Source organism: Augochlora pura, chromosome 7 (genome assembly GCF_028453695.1).
Source record: "Augochlora pura isolate Apur16 chromosome 7, APUR_v2.2.1, whole genome shotgun sequence".
Classification (NCBI taxonomy): domain Eukaryota; kingdom Metazoa; phylum Arthropoda; class Insecta; order Hymenoptera; family Halictidae; genus Augochlora; species Augochlora pura.
In genome coordinates, this window is record NC_135778.1 from 31,409,099 (window position 1) to 31,436,428 (window position 27,330).

A 27,330-nucleotide genomic window follows, 5' to 3' on the forward strand; every position below is an offset into this window, starting at 1 on the left:
CTCTGTTCGATACACTTCCTCTCTGTGTTCAATTTTAATTAATGCAAACGTCTAAAGCACAGGTTTTTAATGAATTCTACGAAATCCAATTCACTAGAGGGGAGAAAATAGTATTTTATACTATTGAGTTTCTCATCTCAAGCTTGTACTATTGTGTTTGACACGCAGCCTGTGTATAAATGCAAAACTTGCATAGTCATCACCGAGTAGTCATATAAATATCCATCGCGGATAGGTGTTCAGACAACGAGTGATAGTTATCTTGATAACTCGCTAGGGTTTCGATCGTTGCATGTATATTCACACCATATAGAACTATTTATGCTTAAGTTAGATTAATTACTTACATAATGCAATATTTAAATAAATTCTAGAGAAACGATAAATTTTGTTACTTCTATATTTCCTGTTAATTGAAAACATTAACACAAATTCATGGAATCATATCTAAGGAATGTAGCAAAGTAAACTCCACTTTCAAACTATAAAAGTTTATCGAAAAATAATATAAAATATCACCTACCCTGCTACGACTGTTTAGACTTTAACAACGAAAATTTTTACCTGTTACTTATAATTGTAATGATATTCACTCATTTAATTAGATAATTGTATCAAATGTGTTCAGAAAGAATAAGTAGGCACTGCTCCACACCACTCTTGAACAAAAGCCAAAATATCATTAAGTGCTGAATCTTGAGGAGCCTGACGAGCTGTGTTGATTAATTTTGTCCAGTCATCACGATCAGCAACACGATCACCCTTATTAAAACAATTATGATAAATGTAAAAAAGTATATATTTAATTAAAGAAGTGAAAGATATTCTTGTACCTCCGAAAATCGAGTTATCGAACCCCGCACAGGGTAACCTGTTAGAATGCAGCTTTGTATAGGTGGGGAGTCTACGGCTGGAGATGTCAATGAGCCTACGTAAACTCCTCTGTGATCAGTAGGTAGAACCTGTTCTACCTTTTGATCCATAGAAACTGCCAATATCCATTCACGAACCTCTTCTCTCTGTTCTGACGTTACGCCTAGAGAGTTTGGTAATGGGACTTCCACAGGAAAGTCTGTAACAGCTAGATCATCAACGTCAAGTACAGTGCTGTCACCTTCCTCGATACACTCCTCCAAGTCAAGGAAGTGATTCAGGAAGACAAATGCTTCACTGTTTAATCCTGCTGTTCGTGTTTCAATGCCAGCTTCGTAGTATGCTCGGTCAACAAGGACCAGATCAGTGTATCTCAACAGAGTTATAGAAGACTTAAGAACTAATCCTGAAAGTACAGGGTACTCTTTGCATCCGCTTTTTACTGCAGAGTAGTGAGTAGATTCGAGCAGTCTTTCAAACTTTGAACTGGTTGCGTTGGGAGATTTCAAGTTTTTCCAGAGGTCCAAAAGAACTGTTCTGAGGACTGCTAGATGTTTGTACTCATAGTATGCCTGTAAAAATTTCAATCTAAAATTGCTTGTATGAGAGGTGCTGTCCAAATTTTCTATTAATCCTCACCGTAGAATGTAGTACACTTTCAGATATCTGTAGATAAAGGTTGAAATTTTGTGAAATAGGTGGAGTCCCATATTTTGCATATAATTGTAAGGCCTCCAACGGAACATTTGCTTTTAACAGTTGCGCTGCTCGCTGTGCTACATATTTATGTAGAGTCTGAGTGTCTTGGGAGCTGGCTGCTTCAAATACTTGATTCCATTGTCCTCTGTTAGCTAGTATTTCTAAACCGGCATCTGCATCAATTTCCACCAATCTATCTATTTGTCCGTCCCTTAGCATTGCGTCCTTGTACTTTTCTTCTAGATATGGCTCTATATCTGGTGCTAATTCCCTCACTATACGTCTGGCTCTTTCCCATTCTCCTACCGATGCCAGAGCGTCAATAGCATCCTTCAATCTATCTGCTTGTAGAAACACCTACGAATGGAAGATACAAATGTAGAAAACATCTCAAACGGATGATTACAGATGTGGAGAGTATTTTATGGATCAGAAACCTGTGCAGCCAGAGCATGTTCGCCAACAGCAAATAGTCGCGAGCCAAGGTCTCCTCCAACTGCAGTCGCAGTTTCCGAATCTGCTTGATGCAGTAAGATTTCAGCAGCTCGAATTAGAGAGGTTCTAGAGGCCTGCGGATCTAAAATCAAAATATCCAAGGCAGCCTTCACTTCTCCAACTTCCAACCACTTCTTGGCTTCTTCGAAAACATTTGCCCCGGCGAAAGAAGCGCTCTTTTGCCCCAATTCTCGTCTGAGATTAGCTTCTTGACTAGGCAAGTACTCTCTGCAGACTCGCAACGCCTCCGACCACATCCCAGCTTTCTGTAAGATATAAAATACGTTGTATTTAGCCAAGAAACGTTCACATAGAGCAGTCAATATTTACCTTGTAATGATCTATGATAATTTCAGGCTTGTGTGCTCTTAATAGTACAGCCTCTGCAAGAGAATAGTCTTGAGCCTCAGCAGCTTCGCTAGCTCTAGCGACTAAAACCTGAGCAACTGCATCTTGGTTGAGTGATTGTGCTATGTCCTCAGCTGATTCCCAGTCACGGGTGTGTATGTACATTTGCACAGCTTCCATGGTTCGCCCCGCATTGATGAATTCTTTCTCAGCCTCCGCGAAACGACCTTCATCCTCTAAAGCCATAGCGTGTCTATAATGGACCTCTTTTTTCTGTTCCGGTGTGCCGTACTTTGCGATTTCCAATCCCCAATCAAATATATTTGCTTCGCAAGCCAACTGAAGACATCCGTCTAGGTATCCTAGTCTCATCAACAATCTTGCCCCTAGCTCAGGGGCCAAAGTACGGGCCCACATTAAAGCAACCTATAGAAAAAATATCAATATTGTTTATTCTATTCTTAGATTCTTCGAAATCTTTGTATTACGATCTTATTTTAGTACCTGCTGGGCTGCATTGTCTCCAGCATGCTGTTTAGCCACCCTCAAAGCATCCTCCCACATATTAGCTGACCGAAAAGCAGTCACAGCACCTCGCCAGTCACCAGCAGCAAGGTAATGTTCTTCGGCTTCTCTAGGCTTGCCTGAAGCATCCAATTCTCTTGCTAAATGTACGTGAGTTGGTTCCAATAGATCCGGTCTATACTTTCCCACAAGTCTCACCATGTCTGACCTACGACCTGCCTTCTTATACATAGCTATAGCGGAGTCATTCTCGCCAATTGCAAGATACAATTCTTCTGCGTGCTTGAGGTCGCCGGCTTCGTAGAGGACTGCCGCATGCTTAGCGAGCACTTCATTGGCTAATTCAGAGTCCATGTATTCCTGTGCCACTTCATGAGCACGACTCCAGTTGCCACTTTGGATATGAACGTCCACTGCGCATTTTATATCTCCTGAACGAATGTAGAGCTTCTCTGCAAGATTCCTCTCGCCTATAGTGGCGAAGTATTCAGCCAGCTTCTCACATTGTTTCCTAATCGTAGGATCATCAGTCTCGATTACCTATTTAAAAAATATAGCGTGTCATTATCAATCTGATCATCGACATTATTTTGAATTGTAAACATACTTGTACAATTTGTAGCCCTTTCCTCCACTGATGAGCATTTATAGCAGCGTCTAGGGCTAGGGCAGTCTCTCCAGCTTCAATGAAATGATTAATAGCAGCGTCATAGTGACTAGCTGAGGCTAAATGTGTACCCCAATCTCGTTCAAGATCCACCACCATGGTGGGATCCACTTTTCTAGCCAGTTCTAATGCTCTAGCGAATACTCCGGATTGAGCATAACATCTTATAGCCTCCAAATACTCCGAAGTCTTCTCCAACAGTTCTCCAGCAAGCTCTAATAAGTCTGTTGCCTTCAGCACCTTCACAATCTCATTAACGATTGACTTGTCCTCCAGCAGTTCTTCATTAGCCAGAACTAATCTAGCTGCTCGTCCAGGTCGACGAGCTTCTAGGTACAACTTGACAGCTCGTTGAGGATTAGTAGGCTCTAGAATTGCAGCAGCCCTGGCCGCTTGGCCGCTCTCAAGAAGCCAGGTTAAGTGCCTATCCCTAAGTTCTTGCAAACCTGGCCAGCCGCGATTCTGTGCCAATATTAGTGCATCTTCCCAATGCCAATATTTTTGATACATGTCAAGAGCTAAGTTTAGTTCATTTTGCTCAAGATATATTGCTTCCGCTGTCTTCAGCTCACCATTAAGTATCGCTAACTTTGCCCAGCAATCTGGACTAGAAAGAGGATCGTTGCCAGTTTCTGCACTGTATCTTTCGCCAGTCTTCACAATGTCCTTAAGGAACCTACAAAAGTATTGGACTGAAGAAAAGCTTAGATATAATACGATAATAATATTTCATTAACTATTAACGAAACCTGGAATAAGCGACATCCCCTAGAGCAGCATAACATCTAGCAGCGACCAATAATTGTCTAGTTGCCATGGCGTTTCTGGCAACGTTTTCCCACATAGCCTCTGCCTGGGGTCTGTCTGCCAGTTCTTCAAGAAACAGCAGTGCTCTACCAAAGTCGCTGTCATGTAAGGCCGTGCCAAACTCGATCAAAGGTTCGTCCAACAGATAAGCTATTTTTCCACCTAATTCCTCAACAGTGACTGAGGTTCTACCATCTTCCCTAACGACATCCACCGCGTCACCACGGATAGGAATTAAAGTGGCAACTTCTGGGGCATCGATGTTATACCAAACTGCTAATGTTTGACCTGTTTGAGCTACAACTACGTCGCTGCCTAGTACCCAAGAGACAAAGCTGACTCCGGTTAATAGTAGGCTTTGATTTCCAAGGTCGTCGTTTAACCATAACCTGTATTACAAAAATAAACTTCAGTTTTGTAGAATACAAAAAGCTTTTACACTTTGTTTCCCAATTACCTGGCTCTTTTGTCCCGTGACAGTAGTCTGTGACCAGTTTCACTCAATTCCAACCAATCCACACGTACATCATGAGTAATCATTGCTACAGTCACACCTGTTATCAAATCTACAATGCGTACTGTTCTAGGATCTAATAAATAAGCCAATCTCTTATTATCAACAGCACCTGGCGACTGTCTCTCGTTAATTCTGATGCTGACTACATGGGGATTCATTGCTTCCGTTCTAACGGAACCCAGTGGTTCATTATTCCCATATTCGACGATAGTCAGTTCTCCAGAACAGAAAATTAAACAAACTCTTGGAAATTCAAAGAAGAACTTCTCGCTATTGCTCTTGTCCTCCCAATATATCTCACTAATAAGATTCAGTTCTATATCAGCGAGTAGCAACGTGTTAACTGTGCGAGCTACCACATTGTTATCAGTACGTCCTAGAATCTTAACATCCTCTATTTCGTTACCGGTCTGCGATCTGATAATTACTGGCCTGTTGCCTTCTTGCAAGGGACGAATGACCACCTGATTAGGACCTACATAGGCCACTTCATGACTGCCCTTTATCACAGTACGTTTTAGGACTGTTTCGAACTGCTCTACAGCTCCACAAAGACTACCTGCCACAAGCCTGAAAAATAATATTCAATCTAGGAAAGAGGTACAACTTTCATTCTCGTAGGAGACAGCTACCTTACTTTTTGGAATAGTTCTTGAGCTATTATTTGAGTTTCCAGGAACTCGGACGTTATTACAGGAGTACCTCACTAGATTTCAAGGGACAGGGTATAGAACGACATCTAAAGTCTCAAATTATTATTAACGAACCTCGATCCGTCGCGTCGCCATGCGATGGCAGTGACAGTATAAAAGTTGGGCAACGATTTGGAGTTCGCTTCCTCCCAAATGGACCGCCTAGGACTCCAGTCCAGTATTCGTATTTTATCCCAAGACCCAATAGCCACGCTTTGTCCACTGGGACTGCAGTAAGCTACTGACATTTCCTTATCGTTTTCACGACTATAATCAAAGATCTTTGTCACCTTTCCACGAGAGTCATAGAAGGTCACTCTTCTGTCACATCCTGCTGCCATAATGTGAGACTGAGGCCAGGCCAAAGCATAAGCTGGCACACTATGTGTACAGATGCGTCCAGAAGGTTCATGGTTTCCTTCTTCTGTTAAATTGTATTTTATGATACTGCCATCAGCGTGACTGGATAGAAATCCTGTCCCTCTTATACTGCAAATTGTATGTAATAATATAGAAAAAGTTGATAACGATTATCATAGGCAAATTGTAGGATTAATTACTTTGAAGCCAAAGCAATCGCAGTAGAATCAGCTGTATAAAGAGTTTGAGCTTTCTGAGACTTTGGTAATGCAGCACGCACTTTCCCATCCATTAAGCCAACGATAATAGGTCCATCAAAGAGCCAGATTAAACAAGTAACAGAGGAACTTTGATGAAATTTGTTACAAATTACTTTCTTGTCTCCCCTGTCAATGTAATGTACAATATACAGAAGAGATAAGTCATATTTATAAGGATGATTGTGCACATACCATTGTTCTCCAATTTTGTACACATATATTATACAATCAGATTGACCCACTGCTATTTTAGTCGAGTCTGGAGAGAAAGCTATACCTTTGATCACATAACTCTTTTTACCATACTATAAATATAAAAGAGATTTTTTTCATTTATGTAGCTATTATCACGCAATGAATTAATTAATAGTTAATTACCATACCTTAGAATCAACAGGTTTTGTGGGAAATCTGTCCCGTTTCACACCGTGCTCATCAAACAAATAAATACAACGATCAGAAGAAGCCACAGCAAGTTTTAAGTTGTTAGGTGACCAGACTATACTTGCTACGCGATTCTCATATTCCTATTTTACATCAAAATTGTGTGTTAGATGTTAGATAGACACTGATTTAGATGGTGAAATTATTTAACTCCAATATGAAGTTGAAATTGTATATAAAAACTTACATGTGGAGGCATGACATTCCCTAAGTACTTAAGTAACATGATGTTTGCTGAGTAATATCACAAACTTACATTAAAAACCCTGTAAAATTAGCAATTAATCAAATAGATAATAGTTCACTTTATTTCACGTTAGAAATTCCAAGTTTCTCTATCATATATCAGTATGAACAGAATTGTTGACATTTAGTGACGTTTCCGTCGCCTAGCAACAGCTTCGACGAATTCAAATGTGGAGGGAATTGACTTATGTAATTGAGGTCACGAAGCTCCATTTCTCCCTTCCGAAAATGTTAGTTAATTAATTCTGAAAAGAATGAAAATGAATCAAAATAAAATGATATCCAATTTTAAAATAAATGAAATTAATGTACTTACAATCAATTCTAGTTAGCTTTACGTCGAATTAAATATTTAAAATATTGAGTATTGTTAAACTTTAAAGTAAAACATTAAATTTTCAACCTTTTCCCGCGACCTGACTCTTTTTTCTTGCACACATAATCGTTCATGCATGTTCGTAAAGAAAGAAATGGAGACTCGGATAAGAAGCTATTTCTAAGTCAGTGTTTAATTTTAAGTTAGAGATAAACATAAATTTAAACAACTAATTCCCATAAGGTATAGTAAACAATAAGCAAGACTGGAGGAATAATTAACGTTTATTCAATTAAGTCGTTAAAAGAAATTGGCACACTTCAATTGAACAGTACCGTTTATAACTTTACACTCTACAAGAATAAAAATTCGAGGCCTTTCTCTAAGGTACTAAAATGTTTTAGCAGCTACAGAGAAGTCTATACATCTACATCGATTATTGAAATCCATTTATCACAAGTCTCACAATATCAAATTATGAATATCTTCGAAGGGGACATCTACATAAAATCATTTCAACATACAGTACAGACTTTAAAAAACTTGAGCTTTTCAACTAATCTCAGTCATGAATTCAAACGATTAATCGCACTCAGTCACATGAACATACAATGAATCAAGTAATGTTCAATGAAAGCATAATAAATAAAAGTCGTGAAGGTATCTAGATATTGTTTAGAAGGTAGAACTCAGTTCCCAAAATTTGTCGAACGAAAATGAGTATATATGCATCTATCTCGGTGTGAATGGCTAAATTTTGAGACCCTCGTCGGCTCAAAAGTAACTGCATTCACAATGAGGTCTTGAAACTTCAAGCGTCGACGATCGTGTTCTATGATTGAAACCGTTTCGAATTAATTCCTGTCCAAAAACTCGTCTTTGAGCGGTTGGATGTTAACAGTCACAGAGTTGTCGAAGAAACCACTCGATATCAGCCGCACAGAGGTGATGCTATACTCTACCACCTCATGATAGTCTACAACAAAAAAGATTTCTTAAATGAGTGAAGAATGTAGGTATAAAGTTTGAGTTTGGTATGTTTGATAGCTTTTTTTCAATTTCTTTTATCATTCAACTACTTGATCTGTATAAAAGATTCGATCAACTAAACATCAATTTCTCGAATCACACAGAGTGATCAAATTATCGAGTATTTCAAACTGCTTTAATTGAATATTAAGCAGCACTTTGACTTCCGGATCTGTCTCATTAAATATTCAAGCCGTTGAGCATCGACAAGTATTTACGAGAAGGAATATCGACGAGCACTCAAGTTAATCAGCTTATGATAGCGGAAGTTTATTGATTGTATTACCAGGTTTGGAGTCTATGCCGCAGATGGAGTCTACCACCTGAACTTGGGTTGTGTCTAGACCGTAGCCGCCGCCAATTATCGCTTGATCGTGTGGGTTCCTCTCGTCGCACTGAAAATAAAATGTTTCCTGTTCAATGAAGTGTTAATTGGCAAACATGCGCGTAGTCTGGGTGCAGCTATTGAGTTGTAAAAGATTTTCACACAAATGCAGGGTACGGACTTTCCGCAGAGTCCCAGTCTCGGTTGTGCGACTGGATCCCAGTAAATTAGTGACGCCAACTCCGAGGGCGATTACTTGTACGGTTCCTGGATACAATGCAACGTAGGTGCAATTTATACGTCTTCCATAATTGCGTAAAGTAAACGGCTCCGTTAGACTTGTTACTAGCACGTTGCATGCTAAAAACGAGCAGAGAATATTAATAAAAATATAATAATTATAACGTTTTACTAAATGCAACATATTTTGTCATAAGATATTATCGCTGGAATTAAATCGATTCTAGCAAAAGTATTTAATAAAGAAAGTGGTTCGGCAACGCCTAAAACTTGTAGGAGTTTCGATACTTATATCCATGCAAGGTGGTTATAATAGCCAAAGATCTTCCAGAATTATGCTTACGTCTAGGATTTTTCAGGAATCTCGCAAGGACGGTGAAACCTTTTCCAGGTTTCGGAATTCTGTACCTGACGACTGCTACGTTCTGCGAACTTACAAAGCTTCTTTTCACACCGATATTTTTACCGCAGAATTCGCTGATCCTCTGCTTTAGGGGTAATCGATGATCCATTTCGCTAGGAAACACTTCGCCGTCCATCTCCCAGCCGTCCAGCGCCTACCGGTTGCAAATATAAATAATAGATCAACCCTCGTTCATCGATGCGTAATAGTTTTTATACTCTGATAAGAGTTTCACTGGTGTTTTTTTTTTATTTTTTCAATTTACCGAGATTAGTCCGTGATGCTCGCACGGAACATCGAAGCTGAGGAAACTGATCTCCACTTTCTGGTCGGGTCCGGCGAGGAAGTGGACGCCGCAGACCTCTTCACTATCGGTTTTCGAGGTATATATGAAAGCGCCAGGCTCCGTCGTAACGAAAATGCAATCTTGCAAAAAGAAATATTTACTCTTTATCCACGGTCAGAAAGATTAACCCTTATATAGGCAACCGGGTAAACACTATTCTCTATACATTTTCTTTTAGTTTTTTATTTATCAAATTTATTAAACGAATATTTGAAATTACACATTTTAGTTGTCTACAGAAGGATTATATAACATATCAATTACCTGTGATAGGTTTAAAGCGTGGGTACGAACTCAAAAAGCCATCTTTGTAGTCCATACGGTAAAAGTCCTTTGCCAAATGGTCTGCTGTAAGCTGTAAAAGGAATAAGTTAATCCTTTTTTTCATTCTTTTTATCCGTTGACGTATTGACATGCGGATTTTTCCGTTCATTGAAAGATTCAGTGAGACCGTTTATTACGTTCAAAAATGTAGTAAATTATATCTATTCGTTTTAAGAACAAAAATAATTGTAAAATTACAGGGAAGAAATATGATTTAGAAATATAAACTGGATAAATGTATAATATGCGGCTTAATTAATTTGAAAAAAAAGTCGAAGGAAACTACACGAACTATTAAAATTAATTAAACGTAACATTTGATAAAAAATGTAGAAATCAAGGTGTCCACATTTGTATTTTATTATTGATGGTTAGTTGAGTATTTGTTCTATCGAAACGTTTTACATCTTATGGCGAAACATTGATTTTCAGCGACAATTTAATCTTGACGTAGAACTTATCTACTAATTTGATCAGTCGATTACCAACGATTCGAAGAGTTTGAGGAAAATCTATTTCCCCGTAGTGTAGTTAATGGAAATATCTTTATCGACAGACGGATATTACTGTATGATTGTGATTGGTAATGTCGATTACTAGAGTCTATATGCAATTGTATGTTTTTATAGAGAATGTAGAATAAACTCAGACCCAGATAAAAATATTTTACGTCTTTAGCAAAAGCCTACCATAGAATTAATCTAAAAAAATGTATATAATCAAGTTCTTTGAATTATTGAATGAATCAGCAAAAGTAATACCGTCACTCTTTAAAATGAGTCCACATGAATTGTTTAATTTTTTTCAAAACTTCGTAACAATTGAAATATTGACAATTTTTAAGTTGAAATAATCTATTCAACTGTTACCTGCGATGGATGTACGACAATATATGTATATTCACTAGACACAGTTTAGTTATATCTTGGGATGCCCTTGTATTACAATAGAATTTTAAAATAAATTCTCTCAGAAGAATTTCATTTTACAGTCTCTTTTATCTCCTCCCACGCGGTATCCTACTTCAATTTTCATTTGCCTACAGGCACCATCCGTTTCATTTTTATTTTTTCCCTAAAAAGACGGAGCGCCCGTTAATCTTAGTATCTTTTAATTATACTTATTCGGACCATATGCGCGTCGGAAAAAATGTAGAAAAACCTAATGTGCCCCTAAAAATGTTACCCGCAGGTTTGTCTTTTAATTTGAAAATGTCACAAACAAAATGACCAACCGGTTTTGACTTTTAAGTAAAGTTGTGCTCCGAAGAGATGAATCCAATATAGCGCTTGTTAATCTCAACAGAGTTTTGCATACGTTTGTCGGTTGCCTGCGAATTTTCGTTTACAAAAAAATCGGCTCCTAAAGAATACTAGCAACTCATGAATTTTTTGTAGACATTGATGCAACCTCTCAAAACTCGACGAGGGTGTCGTTCGTCGATAACGCTGTCGTTGCATCTCTAATAATAATCGTTCACAAGTGGCCGCAAACTGGGCTGCTATGATGTCTATAATGAAAAACAGTGAGAATGACAGAGGATCAATAAAAGGAAGAACAAGCCAATGGTTAGAAGAAAACATTTCTAAAAGAATTCAAGTGTTGATGAGTTGCTCTATATAAAATTAACACGTTCAGTGCCGACAATCGACCACTAAAATACCCACATAGTTAAAGCAATTTAATCTAGGGGGTGGCATTAAAACTCTTCCGCCTCCGAAACATTTTAGTCAAATTCAATTTGTTCAAATATATTACAATAAAAATGAATTTTCAAGATTGGTGAGAAATTAGTGTCACCCATATTTGGGTGACACGGCGTTCAACGTGTTAAATATTAAATATTAGATATTAAAAAGTCCTTTTATTTTTAGACACAGCCCTTGCTTTTATAATTATTAAAAATTACTAAAACATTTCTTCGCTAATTTTGCATCTTCTTTAGCCTTTTCCTGATTATAACAATTAATTTTCATTCTTCTATCGTATATTACATTCTGAATTTTAATTAAAATACTGGCGATGAAGTAATTTTATACTTACTAAAAAGAGAAAAACAAATTTTTTAAATGAAGAAATTCCGCGGACGACTTTTGAGGCATCTGCCTGGGTACTCTTAGATACATTAAAAATTTTTATTGTGCTAATAACCACGGCAAAAGATTCCTTCATACTGATTGCGTATTCAAACACTACATTTCACGAAGGCTATTGGAAAAATAAAGATGAAGGACAATTTTCAATGCGGTCCACGCCACGAATGACGCCGACGGCACATACGAACCAATTACAATCAGACGCACGTTCGTTCATTTCAGCTGTGACTGCATACGCCGCGTCGCATTGTCACATTAATTCCACTTCAACAAAAAATGTGCCACGCTTGGAATATTTCATCATAAAAAACCAGGACGAGGGATGCATTCTACTTACCGTGAATTTATATTTCAAAAATAATGGCGTCCAGACTGACTCACGTAGTGCTACAGATTCGAGAATGAATAGTGATCGAGAGTAACTAGACCGATCCTAAACTGAAAAATCGTGTTCCCGCCATTTCATGAAGATCACTACGGTAGTCAATGGTCTCGAAATGTCTCTGTCCAAAAGGCTGTCTAAAATAACAAATACATTTTCGAATAAGTTCTACTTTCTATTAAATTGTAAACTAACCATTTAAAAGAATACATACGACGGTTTTAATCGGATAAATTTTAATCGTCTTAATATTTCGTTTCGTTTGAAATTCTTCAATTTGATACATGTATTTATTAAGTTTCTTTAAAATCATTGGTACCTCTTAACTGAAATTATTCATCTGAAGCTCGAAAAAGAATTCCTGACACGTGACTGCCACCTGCCAACTTTTTTTCAGTATCCTCGCGCGGGATTAAGCGGAACAAAAAACGGCTAATCCGACTTTTTGCAACCCCCGACCTGGTGAAAATAGAGGGTTCTAACTCGGCGCAAAATGTATTTTCTTTGTAAACTGTCCTTCGCCGATCCTCGTTCTATTGAAGGCCACTTTTGACCCCTTATATCCCAGCCGTACCCTTTGAATCGCGCAACAGCCGTTCAATTGACTACCACCTGTATGCAGATGTCATTTTAACGCATGCTATAACCTATTTCCAGGATCGCGTTTCTCGGCGCTAAATGGCGGGCGACAGGGTTTTCCTGCCCTTGTCCACGGCATAAATAGATCCTCTGAAAGGAACACGGCAATATCACTTACGGAAAACATTTTATCTAACACGCCATTGACTCTTTTCATTTTCGATTCTCGGTCCGCGTGCATATACATCGGCGGCCATTCGATGACATAATCTGAAGTAGCCTCTTACCCGTTTTACGTGACCCGCGCGCGCGGCAATCGAAAATCGATAATCGTAAGTTACGGTTTATTTTGATATTTCAACCGGCCCGGCTCGATTCGATCATGGGGAGAATATCCGATCGATCGAACACGGTTCGCTGATCCTTTTCACTCGCGTCTAGAGCCGCCATTTACAATGTAAAATCATGTTTCGATTAGAGCGAAATTGAATTGGATCTATCATGTTCAAGCAAACTAACAGGACCGATGTATTTCGGACAATGACGGCAAGTCGAAAATCATTCAATATTCATCGCGGAACGTTGCAACGTGACAAACTCCTGCAAAACGAATATAGCACTGCTTCGAAATCTCGATAACTTCTATGACTCGAAGATTTATTTTTTTCGGTTGGTATTCGAAATATAACTTTTAAAAAATATTTACAGCTTGAACTGTCAATGTTATGATTACTTATTATTGTATCAATTATTCGACGAACGTGTATTTTCTTAATCCACGAAATATGATATCGCGCATTTATGCAAAACTCAAAATGCATTGAATAAAACGTAACATTTATTTATTGAAATTTGTAATCTTCCAATTTCGAGAAATGTGACATTTGGCATTTTTACTGTATAGACACGCGAAACACCAGATTGCAATATGCGATAGTGTTATTAGTTATAATTATTAATATATGATATCGGTAAAAATAGATTATAAATCGGCTCGTTCTCATATTACACGTTGCCCTAGAAACTGAAGGAAGAAATATCGCTTCGACGATATCATATTTATTGGAAGAACCATTAGCTGATATAAATATATCAGAAGATTCTTTATCTGATAGTGGTTCCGTGAAGATATATCTTGTAATATCTAATTTAACTTCGTGCTTACTCCGTTATATTTACCTACGTATTAGCCAAGCGTACTATAAAACTGGAACAGATCTTCCACTAACCAGCTAGAAATTGAAGTGTGTATGTATATGGTGGTATCATATATGTATGCATGTATACTAAGTATTTTTTGTAGTTTGAAAATAGGGCTGTAAAACGGGACAATTAAAAATATATATTAGTCGTACATATTAGTTGAAAATATATTGGCAAATAAAATTTATCTTTTATTGGTATAATAGTATTGGCCTGGTAATTTGCTGAAGTGTGTAGCATGTGTCGTTGGATTGCAGAAACTATGCATCGAAGAACTATACACGCTGCTTCGGAATATTCGATTATTACGCGTTAACCAGACAAGCTGTCAGTGATTTATAATCAACTAAGAGCATGTAATCGGGATACAAACAGCGGAACAGCCGTTGTAAATATTTGCTGTGACACGGATTCACCTTGCGACGATTGTTCGAAACTGCGAGCCAAGATTCTCCGGCTGGTTGTTGGGAAATATTAAGAACCGGAAGTACTACTTTAGTTGATCCTACAAACCGATTTCAATATTGACACCGAGGATTATTATCGTAATTTATTGACGTGTTTAATAGATTATTTACTCGAGGATCGCAATGTAAACAGAAACCGTAATCCTCGACGTCATTACAATGTTAGGCAGAGGAATAATTGAGCTTAAACGTTGTAGCACCGTTTCAGTAAATAGTATTCCTAGATAATACATTTTGAAATCGTATTGCGTCAATTTAATCTCGAAACACTGATGCACAGAGGAACATATTGATCAAATAAATCTCGATATTTATATAATAAAGTTTTACGGTCATTAAATACGTTTTTATTTATCAGACAATATTCCCCCGATCTTACATACGATACACGATTTAGTTCGTTGAATATAATTGTTATAATTATAAAATAGTACCGAAAGAAAAACAGTGGTTAACATAATAACTAATCTCGTTTATATATTTTTTTAACTACGAGATATGTAATTTAAAAATCCGAAAAAAATTTCATAATGTGTATAGAGGGTACTTGAAGTGCGTCAGACATTTTCGCAAACGATTTAATAAGCAAAGAAGCTGTAGTTGAATCCAAGGGGATTTCCTGACCCCATTATTCGATCGAACTCTTCGTGCCAAATATTCTCCGCGTTGGATCTCGTACCGTGCAAAAAGATCGAATATTTACACCGTCCCGTGGTTTGTAACCTCGTCGGAGTGAACCTCGAAGTACATTGCCACTCGATTTTTGCGAGTAACTCGAGCGTATAAATTGCGTTTACACTGACAATAAGCAATTCCACTCTACAGGTCGGTAGACCGAACGCCGCCTTTGATAAGACTCGTGGAACGCGTAATTTCGATGCACTGCAGTCAGGATCTTCTTCGGAGTGTAATATTATCTTGTCATCGGATGAATGCTCAATTCTTAACAATGCACTTTAAATAAACGCAATTTTTATTGAGTTAAAGTTTACTTCAGAAATAATATATTTAAAGGTTATTACATTATTATTATTATTATTATTATTATTATTATTATTATTATTATTATTATTAGTATTATTAGTATTATTATTATTATTATTGTTATTGTTATTGTTATTACATTACACCATATTTATTAATAATAACATGGTTTAGAAATTTAGATTTATTTCAATTACAGTATGGTTTGATCATAATTCACTGTTCCATTTGAGCTTTTAACAAGGATTTTATTTAAGCTCAATGTGTAATTCAAGAAGAGATAACGGTTTTTAATTTGAAAAACGGTTTTTTTGAAGATTTGAAGTTCAATGTTAAAAGTTATTACGATGTCCTGTTTCAGGTAAAATGAACGCGGCAGACGTGATATTTCTCGATCAGGAGCGTTTCATAACGTCGGCATTATAAAATCGAACATTTTATGTTGACGGACCTGATATTTCGGCCACGACACGGAGCCAGAAGTTATGAACGGAGAACCCTTCACGAATAAAAATGTTCGAGAGGACAGTTCCGCCAGGGGAGGCACGATCGCTTCTCCCCGGTGATTTTCCTGCTAGGAAACAGAAGCCCCCAGATTCCCCAATACTTTCGGTTCGGTCTCTACGACAACGTTGATCCTACGGAGCTCTATCTCATTTCGTATCGGTCTCTCGAAACGAACAGCCAATCTGATTAATGAAGAACTATACGATCCAGAATTGAGCCAGACGAGATCCAATGAAGTTCTACGACTTGTTGTTCCAAAGGAAAATTGAATTTATCCGCGATTACGTGACTTAACTTTGGCGGCGCCGAACTTTCGCTTCTAAAAGTATTTCTTTAGCATCTATTTGTTATTGGTGATTTTTACCTGCGTCGATAATGTTTCAATTTATAGGGTATCCGTTTAAATTAGTTTGAAGGAAACAGATGGGCTGCGACTTTAGTAAATACATGATTAGTGTTACAATGTTGCCGTGTATACATAGATGTATGTACAAAAGTAGATTGTAGGGTAAAATTTATATAGATAGATTTTAATAGATTCAGAACATAGTATAGATTATAATACATATATGTAGCTAGTATTACAGTTTAGGCAAATTCAATATTGCAATAGATCATTTAAATAGGTTTTCTGGGTATATTAACAGAGCAGGATAGATTTTATTGGTAGGTTGAGAGCATGGTATAGATTATAATAGCTACAGATAAGGTTTAGATAAATTAAATTTCATTATACATTATTTAGATAGATTAGATTTACAAAAAGGTTAGATGACTTGTTCAGTTATTGAAATTGGCTGGTTTTGAAGGAATGCTGTATTGGATTATCTAATTTGACTGCTAAGGCAAATTATGGAGATAGATTCTGTAGATAGATTAAGACCTAAGGTAAACTGATTGAATAGATTATGTAATGACTGCGGTCGATATGGATATTGCTAGCTATTATGTAAATGAGCCGTATAATCAGTTATGTAAATTAGTATCCCAGATCTGGGTTGCCTTTTAAAGACTATTGGTAGAAATAGATTTTGTACAGCTGCCTGAATTGAGAAAGTAGGTATTGTAAACTCATAGATGCAGAACTTCTTGAAAATTAAATTTAAAAGCTATTACAAGTTGACCTGAGATTTTGATTTCTGAAATTGATTATAACATTATGATTATGATTATAAAATTTTAATTATCCAATTCAAGTGCTACGAATTGAATAATCTATCTCAGGTATTTATTTTAAGAAATAGATTCTTCTGTTACGATGATTTTGTAAGGATTTGGGCGAAAAAAATCGACAATAACTTGAACAATCCATCCTATTTTGTCTATTAATGAAAATCGATTTCGTCGAATCGACTGATCAAAAATAAGCTCACAGATAAAGTAATCTGTAATTCTGTCTTCTGTTTTAACGGAACCAGAGGAAACCTGTTTTCGTGGGTGGACAAGGCAAAGGAATATTTGTCCGGGGCCCTACGCGTTCCGTTTACTTTGAAGCGTGCCGGTGCAATTAATTGCTATGGCAAAGAGCCGGAAACGTGTGTATCGACTAACAAACGAATCACATAGGCTTCATTAGTAACAATTGTTTTATGATGTTCCTATTATTTTATTAATAAAATATCCAATAAATGTTATAAAAATCTCTACATCCCACCGATCGCGTCACAAACAAAATTCTAATTACGTTTGACAACAATAACGTCCATTGGTTAAGGGAAAATATGATTTAATTGTTGTTGGCCCATCTATAATACCAATTTCTCGCGTATTCGTCGATTTTTTAATCCATTATATTCCATTTCATCGTTATATAGCCTCTTGATTCTTAATCAACTAGGAGTTAGTACGATTGTTAACTAGTATCTTGGAAAAGATATATTTAGAAAGAATTTTGTAGTGTATTTACAAGTAGATTGTATAAAAACGGAATTTCAAAGTTGTGGTTGCGATTGTTGTGAGAAATAATCTCTAACTAATAGATAAAATGATATTGTTATTAAAAAATTATTCATAAAATTGCTTAATAATGACTCACATTATTTGTATTAATTCATGCAAAATTCTTTTCAGCAATATATCCTACTTGATAATTAAAGAGTAAATCTTATTGTACAATTAAATGTTAATTGAATGCCGAATAAGTAGATCGGGAACAAAATGGTTTTAGCTTCCCCTATCTTAATACTAATCTACTAAAAGGGCCAAATGACTTGTTCGATATTTTATGATGTAACTTTATAGTTTCATAGTATCCCGTTCACTGAAGCTATAGAAGAACCGCGTTCAATAACAGGTGTATCCTTTTTTAAATAAAAATGTCTGAATCAGTTTTCAATCTTCGTTAAAAAAAAAGACAAAAATATAAATCGTTAAACAAAAACTATAAAGATATATGCGAATTTAGTTGTTACTCTCACTAAAAAAAACGAAGAAGATTGTATAATATGCACATTTGTAAATTAACAGAGTAATTTATACTGAAATTTCATCAAAGGAATCGGTACGCGATTTTAACTTAAACGAAAACACATACCACACGGACGGAAATGTCCTGAAATTTGCATTGACGTTTATTTAAACAGACCGAACGGAAACTACTACGCGAACATTAATTAATTGTTCGCGACAGACTTATATTGTTTCAGGAGGAAGTGAATTTTATCAGTCGTGCAAGAATAAGCAGCCGAAATACAAAAGAATCGTAACCTATTCTCTCAGTAGAGAAACGGCCAGCACCGAATAATGCGCATAAACCTATACCATACCTGTTGCTGATAGTGTTGATAATCGTTGCTCCCTTTGATGACAGCGTCGACGATGTTGAAGAGACCCGTGGCGAGCAGCAGCCACGGCAGCCGGCCAGACGACCCATCCGGAACCATCATTATCCAAATCGCTGAAGGGAGGTACCGCCGAAGAACCCGACGAACACGATTTTTACCCTCCTTTCTCTTTCTCTCCTTCCTCTTGCTGCGTGAAAATCGGCACCGATTTTCCCCGGGACACTCGGTAGGACGCGCGTCGAGTTCGAGTGCAGGACAAACTGGAGATTGTGTGGCGTCGCGACGCGCGGCGTCCCTCTTATAGTCGCTAGTCCAGCCCGCGATTCGACCACGCTGCGCATCCCCGAGCGTTTGCTACGTTACTACCGACGATAACGCTGATAACTCGCTTGAATGCTCGGGAAGCCCAAGGGAACGACAAAACAACTGACGGTTACCTGATCTTTTTCAGGCTTGGAACGAACCGAAGGTGAGAGGAGTCGTAGCTGGTGCGACCGCAGAAGTATATACGCACTGGCGAGGGAGGATCCGCAAATAACAGAAATTATGGGGCTTTAGGCGTAGGGTGTTGAGTGGAAAAAGTGAAATATTTTAAGGGCAGACGGTACTTGTCGAGAAAACTCTTAAGAAGCGCGGGTAAACCATGTATATCTGTATTCAAAGTTATAAACAATTTTCCATTGAAGTTGTAATGCGCAACTTACTTACTTCTAGTAATCATAGTAAAAGAAATCATTTAGATCATGCACAAATTCTAGTGTACGCTGTCAAAAATGACCGTTTTCTTATTTTGCAATTCTGTAAACTTTAGAGACTGTTTCATGACAAATGTTTGAATAAATTACATTATTGGAGCAAGTTTTATAATACAAATTTTACAAAAATTAAAGTTATAAGCAACTTTTTTGTTGAAGTTGTAGAACTCAACTTACTTGTTTTTGATAAGCAATCACGGTATAACATTTTAGATCTAGAACATGAAAAAGAATATTTTTAATGAAAAGAAAGTGTATACATTTGAACATCCGACGTTATACGCATTTTGTCTGTAGAAGTTATAATGCTCAATTTACTTGCTACTGGTAATCAATCATAGTAGAAGAAATCCATTATGAAATAATGTAGAACATGTAAAAGGAATAGTAAGATATCCGGTTATTTACATGTCATGATTGATTATCAAAAGTAAGTTAAACACTATAAGCGAAACAAAAAATCGCATCTGACTAGATTCCAAATATTTATGCAAAATAGAAGTATTGAGTTGCATTAAATAGAAGCCAAGTCGAAATTTCATTCTTCCTTGAATAAGTTGAATAAGCTGAAACTAAGCATTGTGACGTATGTACTTAATCGTTTTATTTACTTTATCTATTACATTGTTATCTTTTATTTGGCAAGTACTATCTATTTTTAAAATAGTTAACATTTTTTTCTCAATACCCCGTGTATCTAGTGAATCTTGGTCAAAGTAATATGAATTATTAATTTCAAAGAAAGAATAGTTTTAACTTGAAACGGTAAGCCTGAACTCATTTTAAAGTTTGAAGTCTCTGCTTTCGTACGGCATAATGGCATAATTGAGATTAGAGATTAGCCTTCACATATTCCCAATACTTCATAATTGTTTAAACTGCAATTTGGGGATCTTCTCTTGTAAGTTTCTATTATGGTAGGCTGTGAATATTTTGCAAAATTAAAATGGATTGTATCAATTGCAGGAAACGCTACCTAAACATTCGTTCTCTTCTAAATCATTTGAAAACGTTAGGAAAAATAAACTTAAATTATTTTTATCATCCCGCCGTTTCAAGTTGCACAATAACTGCACGAACGCCACAGTCTAATAATGGTTGGGCCGCCTGCATCGATTGCAAGAAACAGTAGTCTTTCCTTCTTTAACAATGCCAATATGATGTAAAGGATATGTCGACATTAATCTTTCTACTATTTCAAATTGCAGCAACCAGTTTTAGTCATGAACATATCATTTTGAATCCTTACCTTCCTTAACGAAATGGCATAAGCTCTGTAAACGAATGAAGTCGCTGAATAAGATGATTAATTAGAATTCGTTCTAATTAAATTGTTGCTCTTATGGTCTTGGATTATTGATAGACACTGGCAGGTTGTAAACCCTGTTAACTAGGATCCAGGTCTCTTTGAACAGAGTGGAGAAACAGATTCGAATGGAGATAGAGACTGTTTAAGAAGGATCAACGTTGATCCTTCTTAAACAGACCTAGATCCTTCTTTGAACGTTGATCAAAATTGATTACTTTACTGATGAAAATAATCGAGATTTATCTTTTCGGTATCGACCTCCAGATTTTGATTACATTGTTCAGCACCTGCGTCATTTCTTGTTAATTTTGATACGATCATCACGATTTTAAAAATTACTTTACTCCATCACCTTCTGTTCTTCAGAAATTCAATTTTAAAGGAAAATATTAAGTCATCAAATTGAACAAACTTTTGTGCTTCAACCATAAAAGTTGTAGCAATAATTCTTAGACTAACAAATTCAATAGATTCTTCTGAATGCAACGTTGTGTTTCCTTATAATTTTATTAATCGTCTTAGTATGTTTAAACGGTATCTAAAGCGAACGGGGCACCGGTAACGCAATTTCCTTGAATATTTTTCAATCTGTTTTAATAAGGAGAACATTCAATTTTAATAACGAAAAAATTGAATCCGGAGTATAATAAGCTGACTACCCGATAAGATAGGGCTGACCTCCTTTGTGTTATAAGCTAATGTATGTATCAAATTGATTTATAGATGATTTTAACAGGCGATAGTAAAATTTCAACTAGTTGGGGAATATGTATAATTTTAAGATTGAAATAATGGACCACGATGCATTCACGATGAAAACATAGCGGAGAAATTTATCGTTAGCTCTCGAAAATAATGTAAAGAGCAAACATAATTTATTTCTTTAATAATGAAACATTAGCATCCTGCTAGAACGATATCTGTGTTAATGTCCCTGGAAATGAGGTATTTTTAACAATAATGTATCGTCAAAGGTATTCTTCTTGTAATTTTAACGTCAAGAATATGACATCACAACGATTTACGAACATTCTTGTATAATAATTTAACTTATTTATAAATATTTCACAACTACTTGTTAAATTTCATAGAAATTTTATATGTCAAATTGAAAAGAGAATGTGGAGTAATATAAATCAGTTTACTAAAGAAAATACTTTTCTTATATTAAGGAAATAGAAGTTAATGAATAAATTAACGAATGAATTAATTCATGTTCAAAAATTCATATTATCTATATGAATAATTTTTGCGGATCTTTGCGCAATTCCATGTTCCCGCAAACAATTCAACGAAAGTCAAAGTAGGCGCAAAAATTTGACTAAAAGATATCATTCTGATAAAAATGGAATGGAGATCGCTAAATAAATTACTCTACGTTGATACGAACAATATCTTCCATTTTACAAATTATTAATGTCCAATTCGTCAAATTTCTAATCTAGCGACACTAATCGATGGAATTTCGTAGAAGATTTCGTACAATATTTAGTTATTTACTTGTAGACAACGAAGGTTTCACGATGTCACGCGTTGCATCCATCGACTCCGAAGAAGCTGTAGAACCGCGAATCTTATCTCCGTGTTTGGGAATCCTTGGCCTTGCCGAAATTCTACGCCAATATTGATTTTGCAAATATCTGCATTCCGAGCGTTCTCTTAACAAAATATGGGCGATCTATTTGACTAGAATAGGTCGCTGATATCGGTGTACTTCTCGCCCGGAGGGGGAAACATCGCCGAATACATCCGCTGGAACTTCCGGTTAACACGATACGTCGATAACGAGAATACATTCACAGGGATCAAGATGAAACAACGAATTTCCATTTGATAATCTCCCCTGTATGATAAGCAGGATTTTTCTAGATAATTGTCGTTCTTCAACAATCGTCTCAACAACTAAATAGTAAAACAATTCTCTTCGCTCACTGTAACACATCCGTTTCGATAAAATTCTGTGCTAATATCATGCTAATATCATTAAAAAAAAAAGAAATACATTTTTGTTTCACTTCTGTTTGATGTGAATAATAACAAAAGTTTATCAATTGTTCAGAAATTGCCGGCAGAGATCATTCAAAATCATTGATCTGTCGTAATCTCTATTGTTCAGTCGTTTATTCGGCGCATTAACGTCAGCCAGGATTCTTTCGTCACTGTGAACTTCTTCTGTCGTTTCGAATAGGAAGTTTACGATTGTTTAAGGTTGCTCCCGTCAGCTTTGTGCCACGCTTCTCGCACTTCGCTGTTTCCGGTTTGCAAATGCAACGAAACTCTCTCGACTCGCTCTTATCAGTTTTACGGGGACAACCTATGATGTACTCGCAGGTAGTCCAGCTCCTGAACGGTAAGCTCGTTAATTTTGTTAAGTGAAGCGAGCCAGTCTTAATTAGAACAATTTTTCCCTTCTTTCTATTATGTCAGATAAAACATGACCGGCTTGGATCCCCCTTGATCCTCTTTAATCCTGCGTTTCATAACGTGGTTAATCAAACGACGTTCTTTCCTCCACTGCTCAGGGTTGATCAATATTCTATATTGTGCATTATCGTTTCGGATAAATCATGGCTAGCCCACGATAACCCCGATCTTAGTAATCAAGGTGCCCATAAATATTGTTATTAGATACGTGAACATGGAGCAAAGATATAATACTAAGATTAATCGAAACAAGTAGTAAGGTGTATAAGTAGCAAGAATAATTTCATGTCTATCTGAATCATGGAAATGTATCTTAAAAACGGAGGTGAACCAATATTTATGTTATACATCTTTATTGTTTGAGCTGAATTATTTAAACATGAATACTAGGTTCAACCATATCATTCAAACAATGTATGTTTTACAGAATTTAATAGGGAGTTCTGCTTTTGTCCCAAGAAATGATTAAAAAATGGGCTGCAGACGCGGAGGAAATCGTGAAGCAAGCGACTAAAGAGAATCTTTAATAAGGACGAGGTAAAAGGTCTGAGGACAACTCCGGTTCTTCTAAGAAGCATTCGTTGATACGACAATGATTCAACGATCCGCACGGTGCCCTGGAACCCTCTAACTACTTTGGAAATGTAATAGATTTCTAGAACCTGCACTCCCAAGATGACTCGATTATGTTATGTTAATCGTAACAGTTATTAACTAACTATGGCGTACTATAGTTAAATTAATTTCGTAAAATCGAACGAAGATTGCTTGATCATAAATAACTTCTGATTCAGTTGGATAGAATCTTTTATTCGTATCTACCCTCTATGAGTCTGGAACAAACGGGTTTTTGCTTCCGCTAAATAGACAAGAGGTTCAAAGTAGAAATTATAAAAGAAACAAAGAAAATAAATTACAAAGAAAACAAAACAAATTTCATGACAAGGTAAATAAATGCCTGATAGAGAAACGGAAGTTGTTTATGTCACGTGGTAGAACAATTCGATAGATTGATGATAGAGCGTCCGAGAAAGCTGGAACACAGATTTTCGTTGGCAATTATTCGCATTACACGCGCATAAGTCAGCCCGAAGCGGGGATTTAGTGCGCCATCGAGTAACAACCGCCTGGCGAAGGTTCAATGGATAATCCAAAGAAAGGAATAAGCTTTGCGAGAGTAGTTCAAATCTCTGAGAGGCGTTAACTCGGTTGTAAGATGACTAGTTTCCGGATGGAGCAGGTATTATAATGTCTCGCTATTGAATCAACTTTGTTACTTCAACGTGTCTAAAAATTAAAGAATTCTTCAAACTTGAGAAAAAGCGTTTCGAGTGGACTAAAATGGATTACTTTTCCTCACGAAATCACAATTTCAAACAATTTATCGTTAAAAATTAATGCGGTAATTTTTGATCGAGAGTGTACAATCCACGACAATGCTATGAATCGCTACATAAAATCATGCCAATTCATACAATGATATGTAAAAGTAGTAAAGATAATAATAAACGATATTATCGTTTATACTATGAGAAAGTGTTCGTGTGAATTATAATTTATAGTTAGAAAATTTAGTATAACGAAACTAATCAAAAAGAATATACTAATCAAAATAAATCTTCCAATAATCAACGATGTATAGTGCACAGAAGAAAGAAACTCTTCCACATAAAGTACATTTCTATTGTTTTGTATAATGTCTTGTAGATGGTATTGTCGCGGAGTGTAGCTGTCTATACATTTCGTCCTTTGATCGTTCGTAATTCGCGCCGTGGAAGACATCTTCCGCAGGAGGTAAATTTTTATTGTCGGTCACTACAATAGAAACAAGAACGTAGTCGCGGTCAAGAGGATAAGGGAGACTCGAGTGATTGGTGCCGTTCGCGCGTAAACCGCTTACCGGTTCGGTGTCAAATGATTCGTGCCGCTCGTACACGAGCCTGCTACTGGCCGAACGGCGAGAATCAATCGGCTGCGTGGACATTGACGTTTCTGACACCCTGTGTCCTGGACAAGATCAATTAAGACCACTGGCCGTGATGTTTACCCGAGCCGGTAATTGCTATAAGCTGCACCAACAATCGCGGACCGTGTGTTTTTGGTAAAAACACTCCTTTCGTAGTTGGTCTCATCAAAAACTAGAAACGACAGAAAGGAACCCGTTTTAACGCATGTTACAATATTTATAGTATTGTTACGAAATGTACCATTGTATTTGAGAGAATTTTTCTATCAAAAAATCATTTTATAAATTTTACCATTAAAACCAGAAAAATTCCTAAACTTGGACGCTTAATTTTTCGTATGAAAAGTTAATTTCTTAACAGTCAAATCACTCTTTTTATCGATACTTGATTATCAGAAGAATTTAAGGATATTTTAACATTGTTTTCAATTTATTGTAATTATTAAAAACGGAAAAACATTTTCTCATCCAACTTAGTTTCTTATAATTAAACAAGTTTTTTACAGAAAGATCCAGTTGTCAGCGATCCAAGTTTCGTTTGATGATCGAACGAAGTCTTAAATAGAAGGACAGCGCGACGTAACGTTTCGAAGAAGCGTCGAGGTGGAAAGGCAATAAATATTTGAATTGGCTATGAATAAAAATGTCGCACGCGAAGTTTAGCATTCGCCGGGAAAAGTGTCGATTATACTAAGTGTTCGCACACTTTTCTGGACAGGAATAGAACCGGTGCATTCAACGAGTAGCTGAGTTATTCACTGGGACGTTTCTGAATTTTATGAAATCACGTCCGCAAGATTTACGACGATGTTCAGCGTGGAACTTCCGGCTGACGGGGAACGTTTTGTCGACGATTGTTTGATCAAGTAAAACGTCCCTTAGCCCTAGACGATCCTTAAGGATACCGCGTCTTCGCGAGAGCGGGACGAAACGTCTGTCCCTCTTTGCAAAATAAACTGCAATATAGTTTGCAAGCGAGAACACCGGAGATGGTTTAATGTCGGAAATTACGATAAAAACCAAACTACAGGAAATTGTCATAATTGTGATGACGAGATTGTGGATATTTATGCAAAACAACAGGAAATGCATAGTTATTTATTCCGATCTTGAATCATTTTAATCGGTCATAAATAATATCACCGAACTTTTAAATTCTTCTAACAGGGTCGCTGTTTTGTGTTTCATCTACTCGTTTTTGTCGTAGATCCATAAAATTTACAACTAGTGATGAAAAATATGATATAGTCAATATCATATTTTTTTCAACATTTCAATTTTGTTGCTTGAAGCTAGAAGTATCTTAATACATTTTTTCCTGACTTTTTAGTAAGACTCTATTTTTTGTAAAGAAATTAAATTAAAATTTTGTAAAAACAATCTGTGTCGAGAAAATATTATTTTACGTTATTATGAATGTTATAAACAAGTTTCATAAATAATATAATATAATTTCAAATGTTTACGTACACATATAAAGCGTCGTACACAATGATATATGGTTTTTAATGCATTCGTAGCATTATTTTGATTATTACGCAGTGACATTGAGGAATGTTATTATCAGAGTTTGCAAAAATCATACGGAAATAAATAGAAATAATACGAATCGTTCTGTGAACCAAAAATTCAAGGTATTTCTTCAACCTGGTAAACCCGTCCCGCTTCTACTGACTCGTTCACAGTCTGTATTATCACGGTTGTCTGACCATAGGCTGCCACGTACTACTGATTCCCACCAAAGAAACTGCTGGTATGCATAACTAAAATGAAACATGAATTTATCCATGTTTCCCCAATGCGATAGTCTAAAATATGAACTTCTATTACAATTATATCCTGAACAAACAGATTCTAGAAAATTATATCAATTAAAAGTATGCTCGCAAATGAAAAGATAGAAATAAGTGGTCAGTGATTGTTGTATAATTTATACAATTTCAACATTGTCGAAATTGT

At 36.4% G+C, this 27,330-nt stretch overlaps 2 protein-coding genes across 2 annotated transcripts; both read right to left on the minus strand.

Moving 5' to 3' along the window:
- Nucleotides 1-74: 74 nt before the first annotated feature.
- Oseg2 (intraflagellar transport protein Oseg2) lies at nt 75-7,032 on the minus strand. The gene is made up of 14 exons (XM_078188184.1): nt 6,875-7,032; nt 6,627-6,770; nt 6,436-6,548; nt 6,184-6,369; nt 5,699-6,112; nt 4,872-5,501; nt 4,357-4,803; nt 3,548-4,283; nt 2,920-3,480; nt 2,398-2,841; nt 2,010-2,333; nt 1,513-1,929; nt 834-1,445; nt 75-762 (listed from the first exon to the last, which is right to left on the minus strand). The coding sequence occupies exons 1-14, from the start codon at nt 6,911-6,913 to the stop codon at nt 625-627; spliced, it is 5,205 nt and encodes a 1,734-aa protein (XP_078044310.1). The 5' UTR covers nt 6,914-7,032; the 3' UTR covers nt 75-624.
- Nucleotides 7,033-7,525: 493 nt separating this feature from the next.
- Crh-bp (corticotropin releasing hormone binding protein) lies at nt 7,526-19,170 on the minus strand. Its single transcript, XM_078185551.1, has 7 exons — nt 18,900-19,170; nt 9,857-9,947; nt 9,512-9,672; nt 9,187-9,400; nt 8,785-8,963; nt 8,565-8,673; nt 7,526-8,225 (listed from the first exon to the last, which is right to left on the minus strand). The coding sequence occupies exons 1-7, from the start codon at nt 19,017-19,019 to the stop codon at nt 8,104-8,106; spliced, it is 996 nt and encodes a 331-aa protein (XP_078041677.1). The 5' UTR covers nt 19,020-19,170; the 3' UTR covers nt 7,526-8,103.
- Between the last annotated feature and the right edge of the window lie 8,160 nt (nt 19,171-27,330).

What these genes read in the sequence shown, in the direction of transcription:
- Oseg2 (XM_078188184.1), bottom strand. Translation starts at nt 6,913, where the DNA reads ATGTTACTTAAGTACTTAGGGAATGTCATGCCTCCACAT. An exon ending in AAGGGCTACAAATTGTACAA is followed by an intron (nt 3,481 to 3,547) that starts GTATGTTTACAA and finishes TTTTTTAAATAG; the next exon opens with GTAATCGAGACTGATGATCC. An exon ending in CGATAACTCGATTTTCGGAG is followed by an intron (nt 763 to 833) that starts GTACAAGAATAT and finishes TGTTTTAATAAG; the next exon opens with GGTGATCGTGTTGCTGATCG.
- Crh-bp (XM_078185551.1), bottom strand. Translation starts at nt 19,019, where the DNA reads ATGATGGTTCCGGATGGGTCGTCTGGCCGGCTGCCGTGGCTGCTGCTC. An exon ending in ATTCCTGAAAAATCCTAGAC is followed by an intron (nt 8,964 to 9,186) that starts GTAAGCATAATT and finishes GCTCGTTTTTAG; the next exon opens with CATGCAACGTGCTAGTAACA. An exon ending in CGGCATAGACTCCAAACCTG is followed by an intron (nt 8,226 to 8,564) that starts GTAATACAATCA and finishes TTTTTGTTGTAG; the next exon opens with ACTATCATGAGGTGGTAGAG.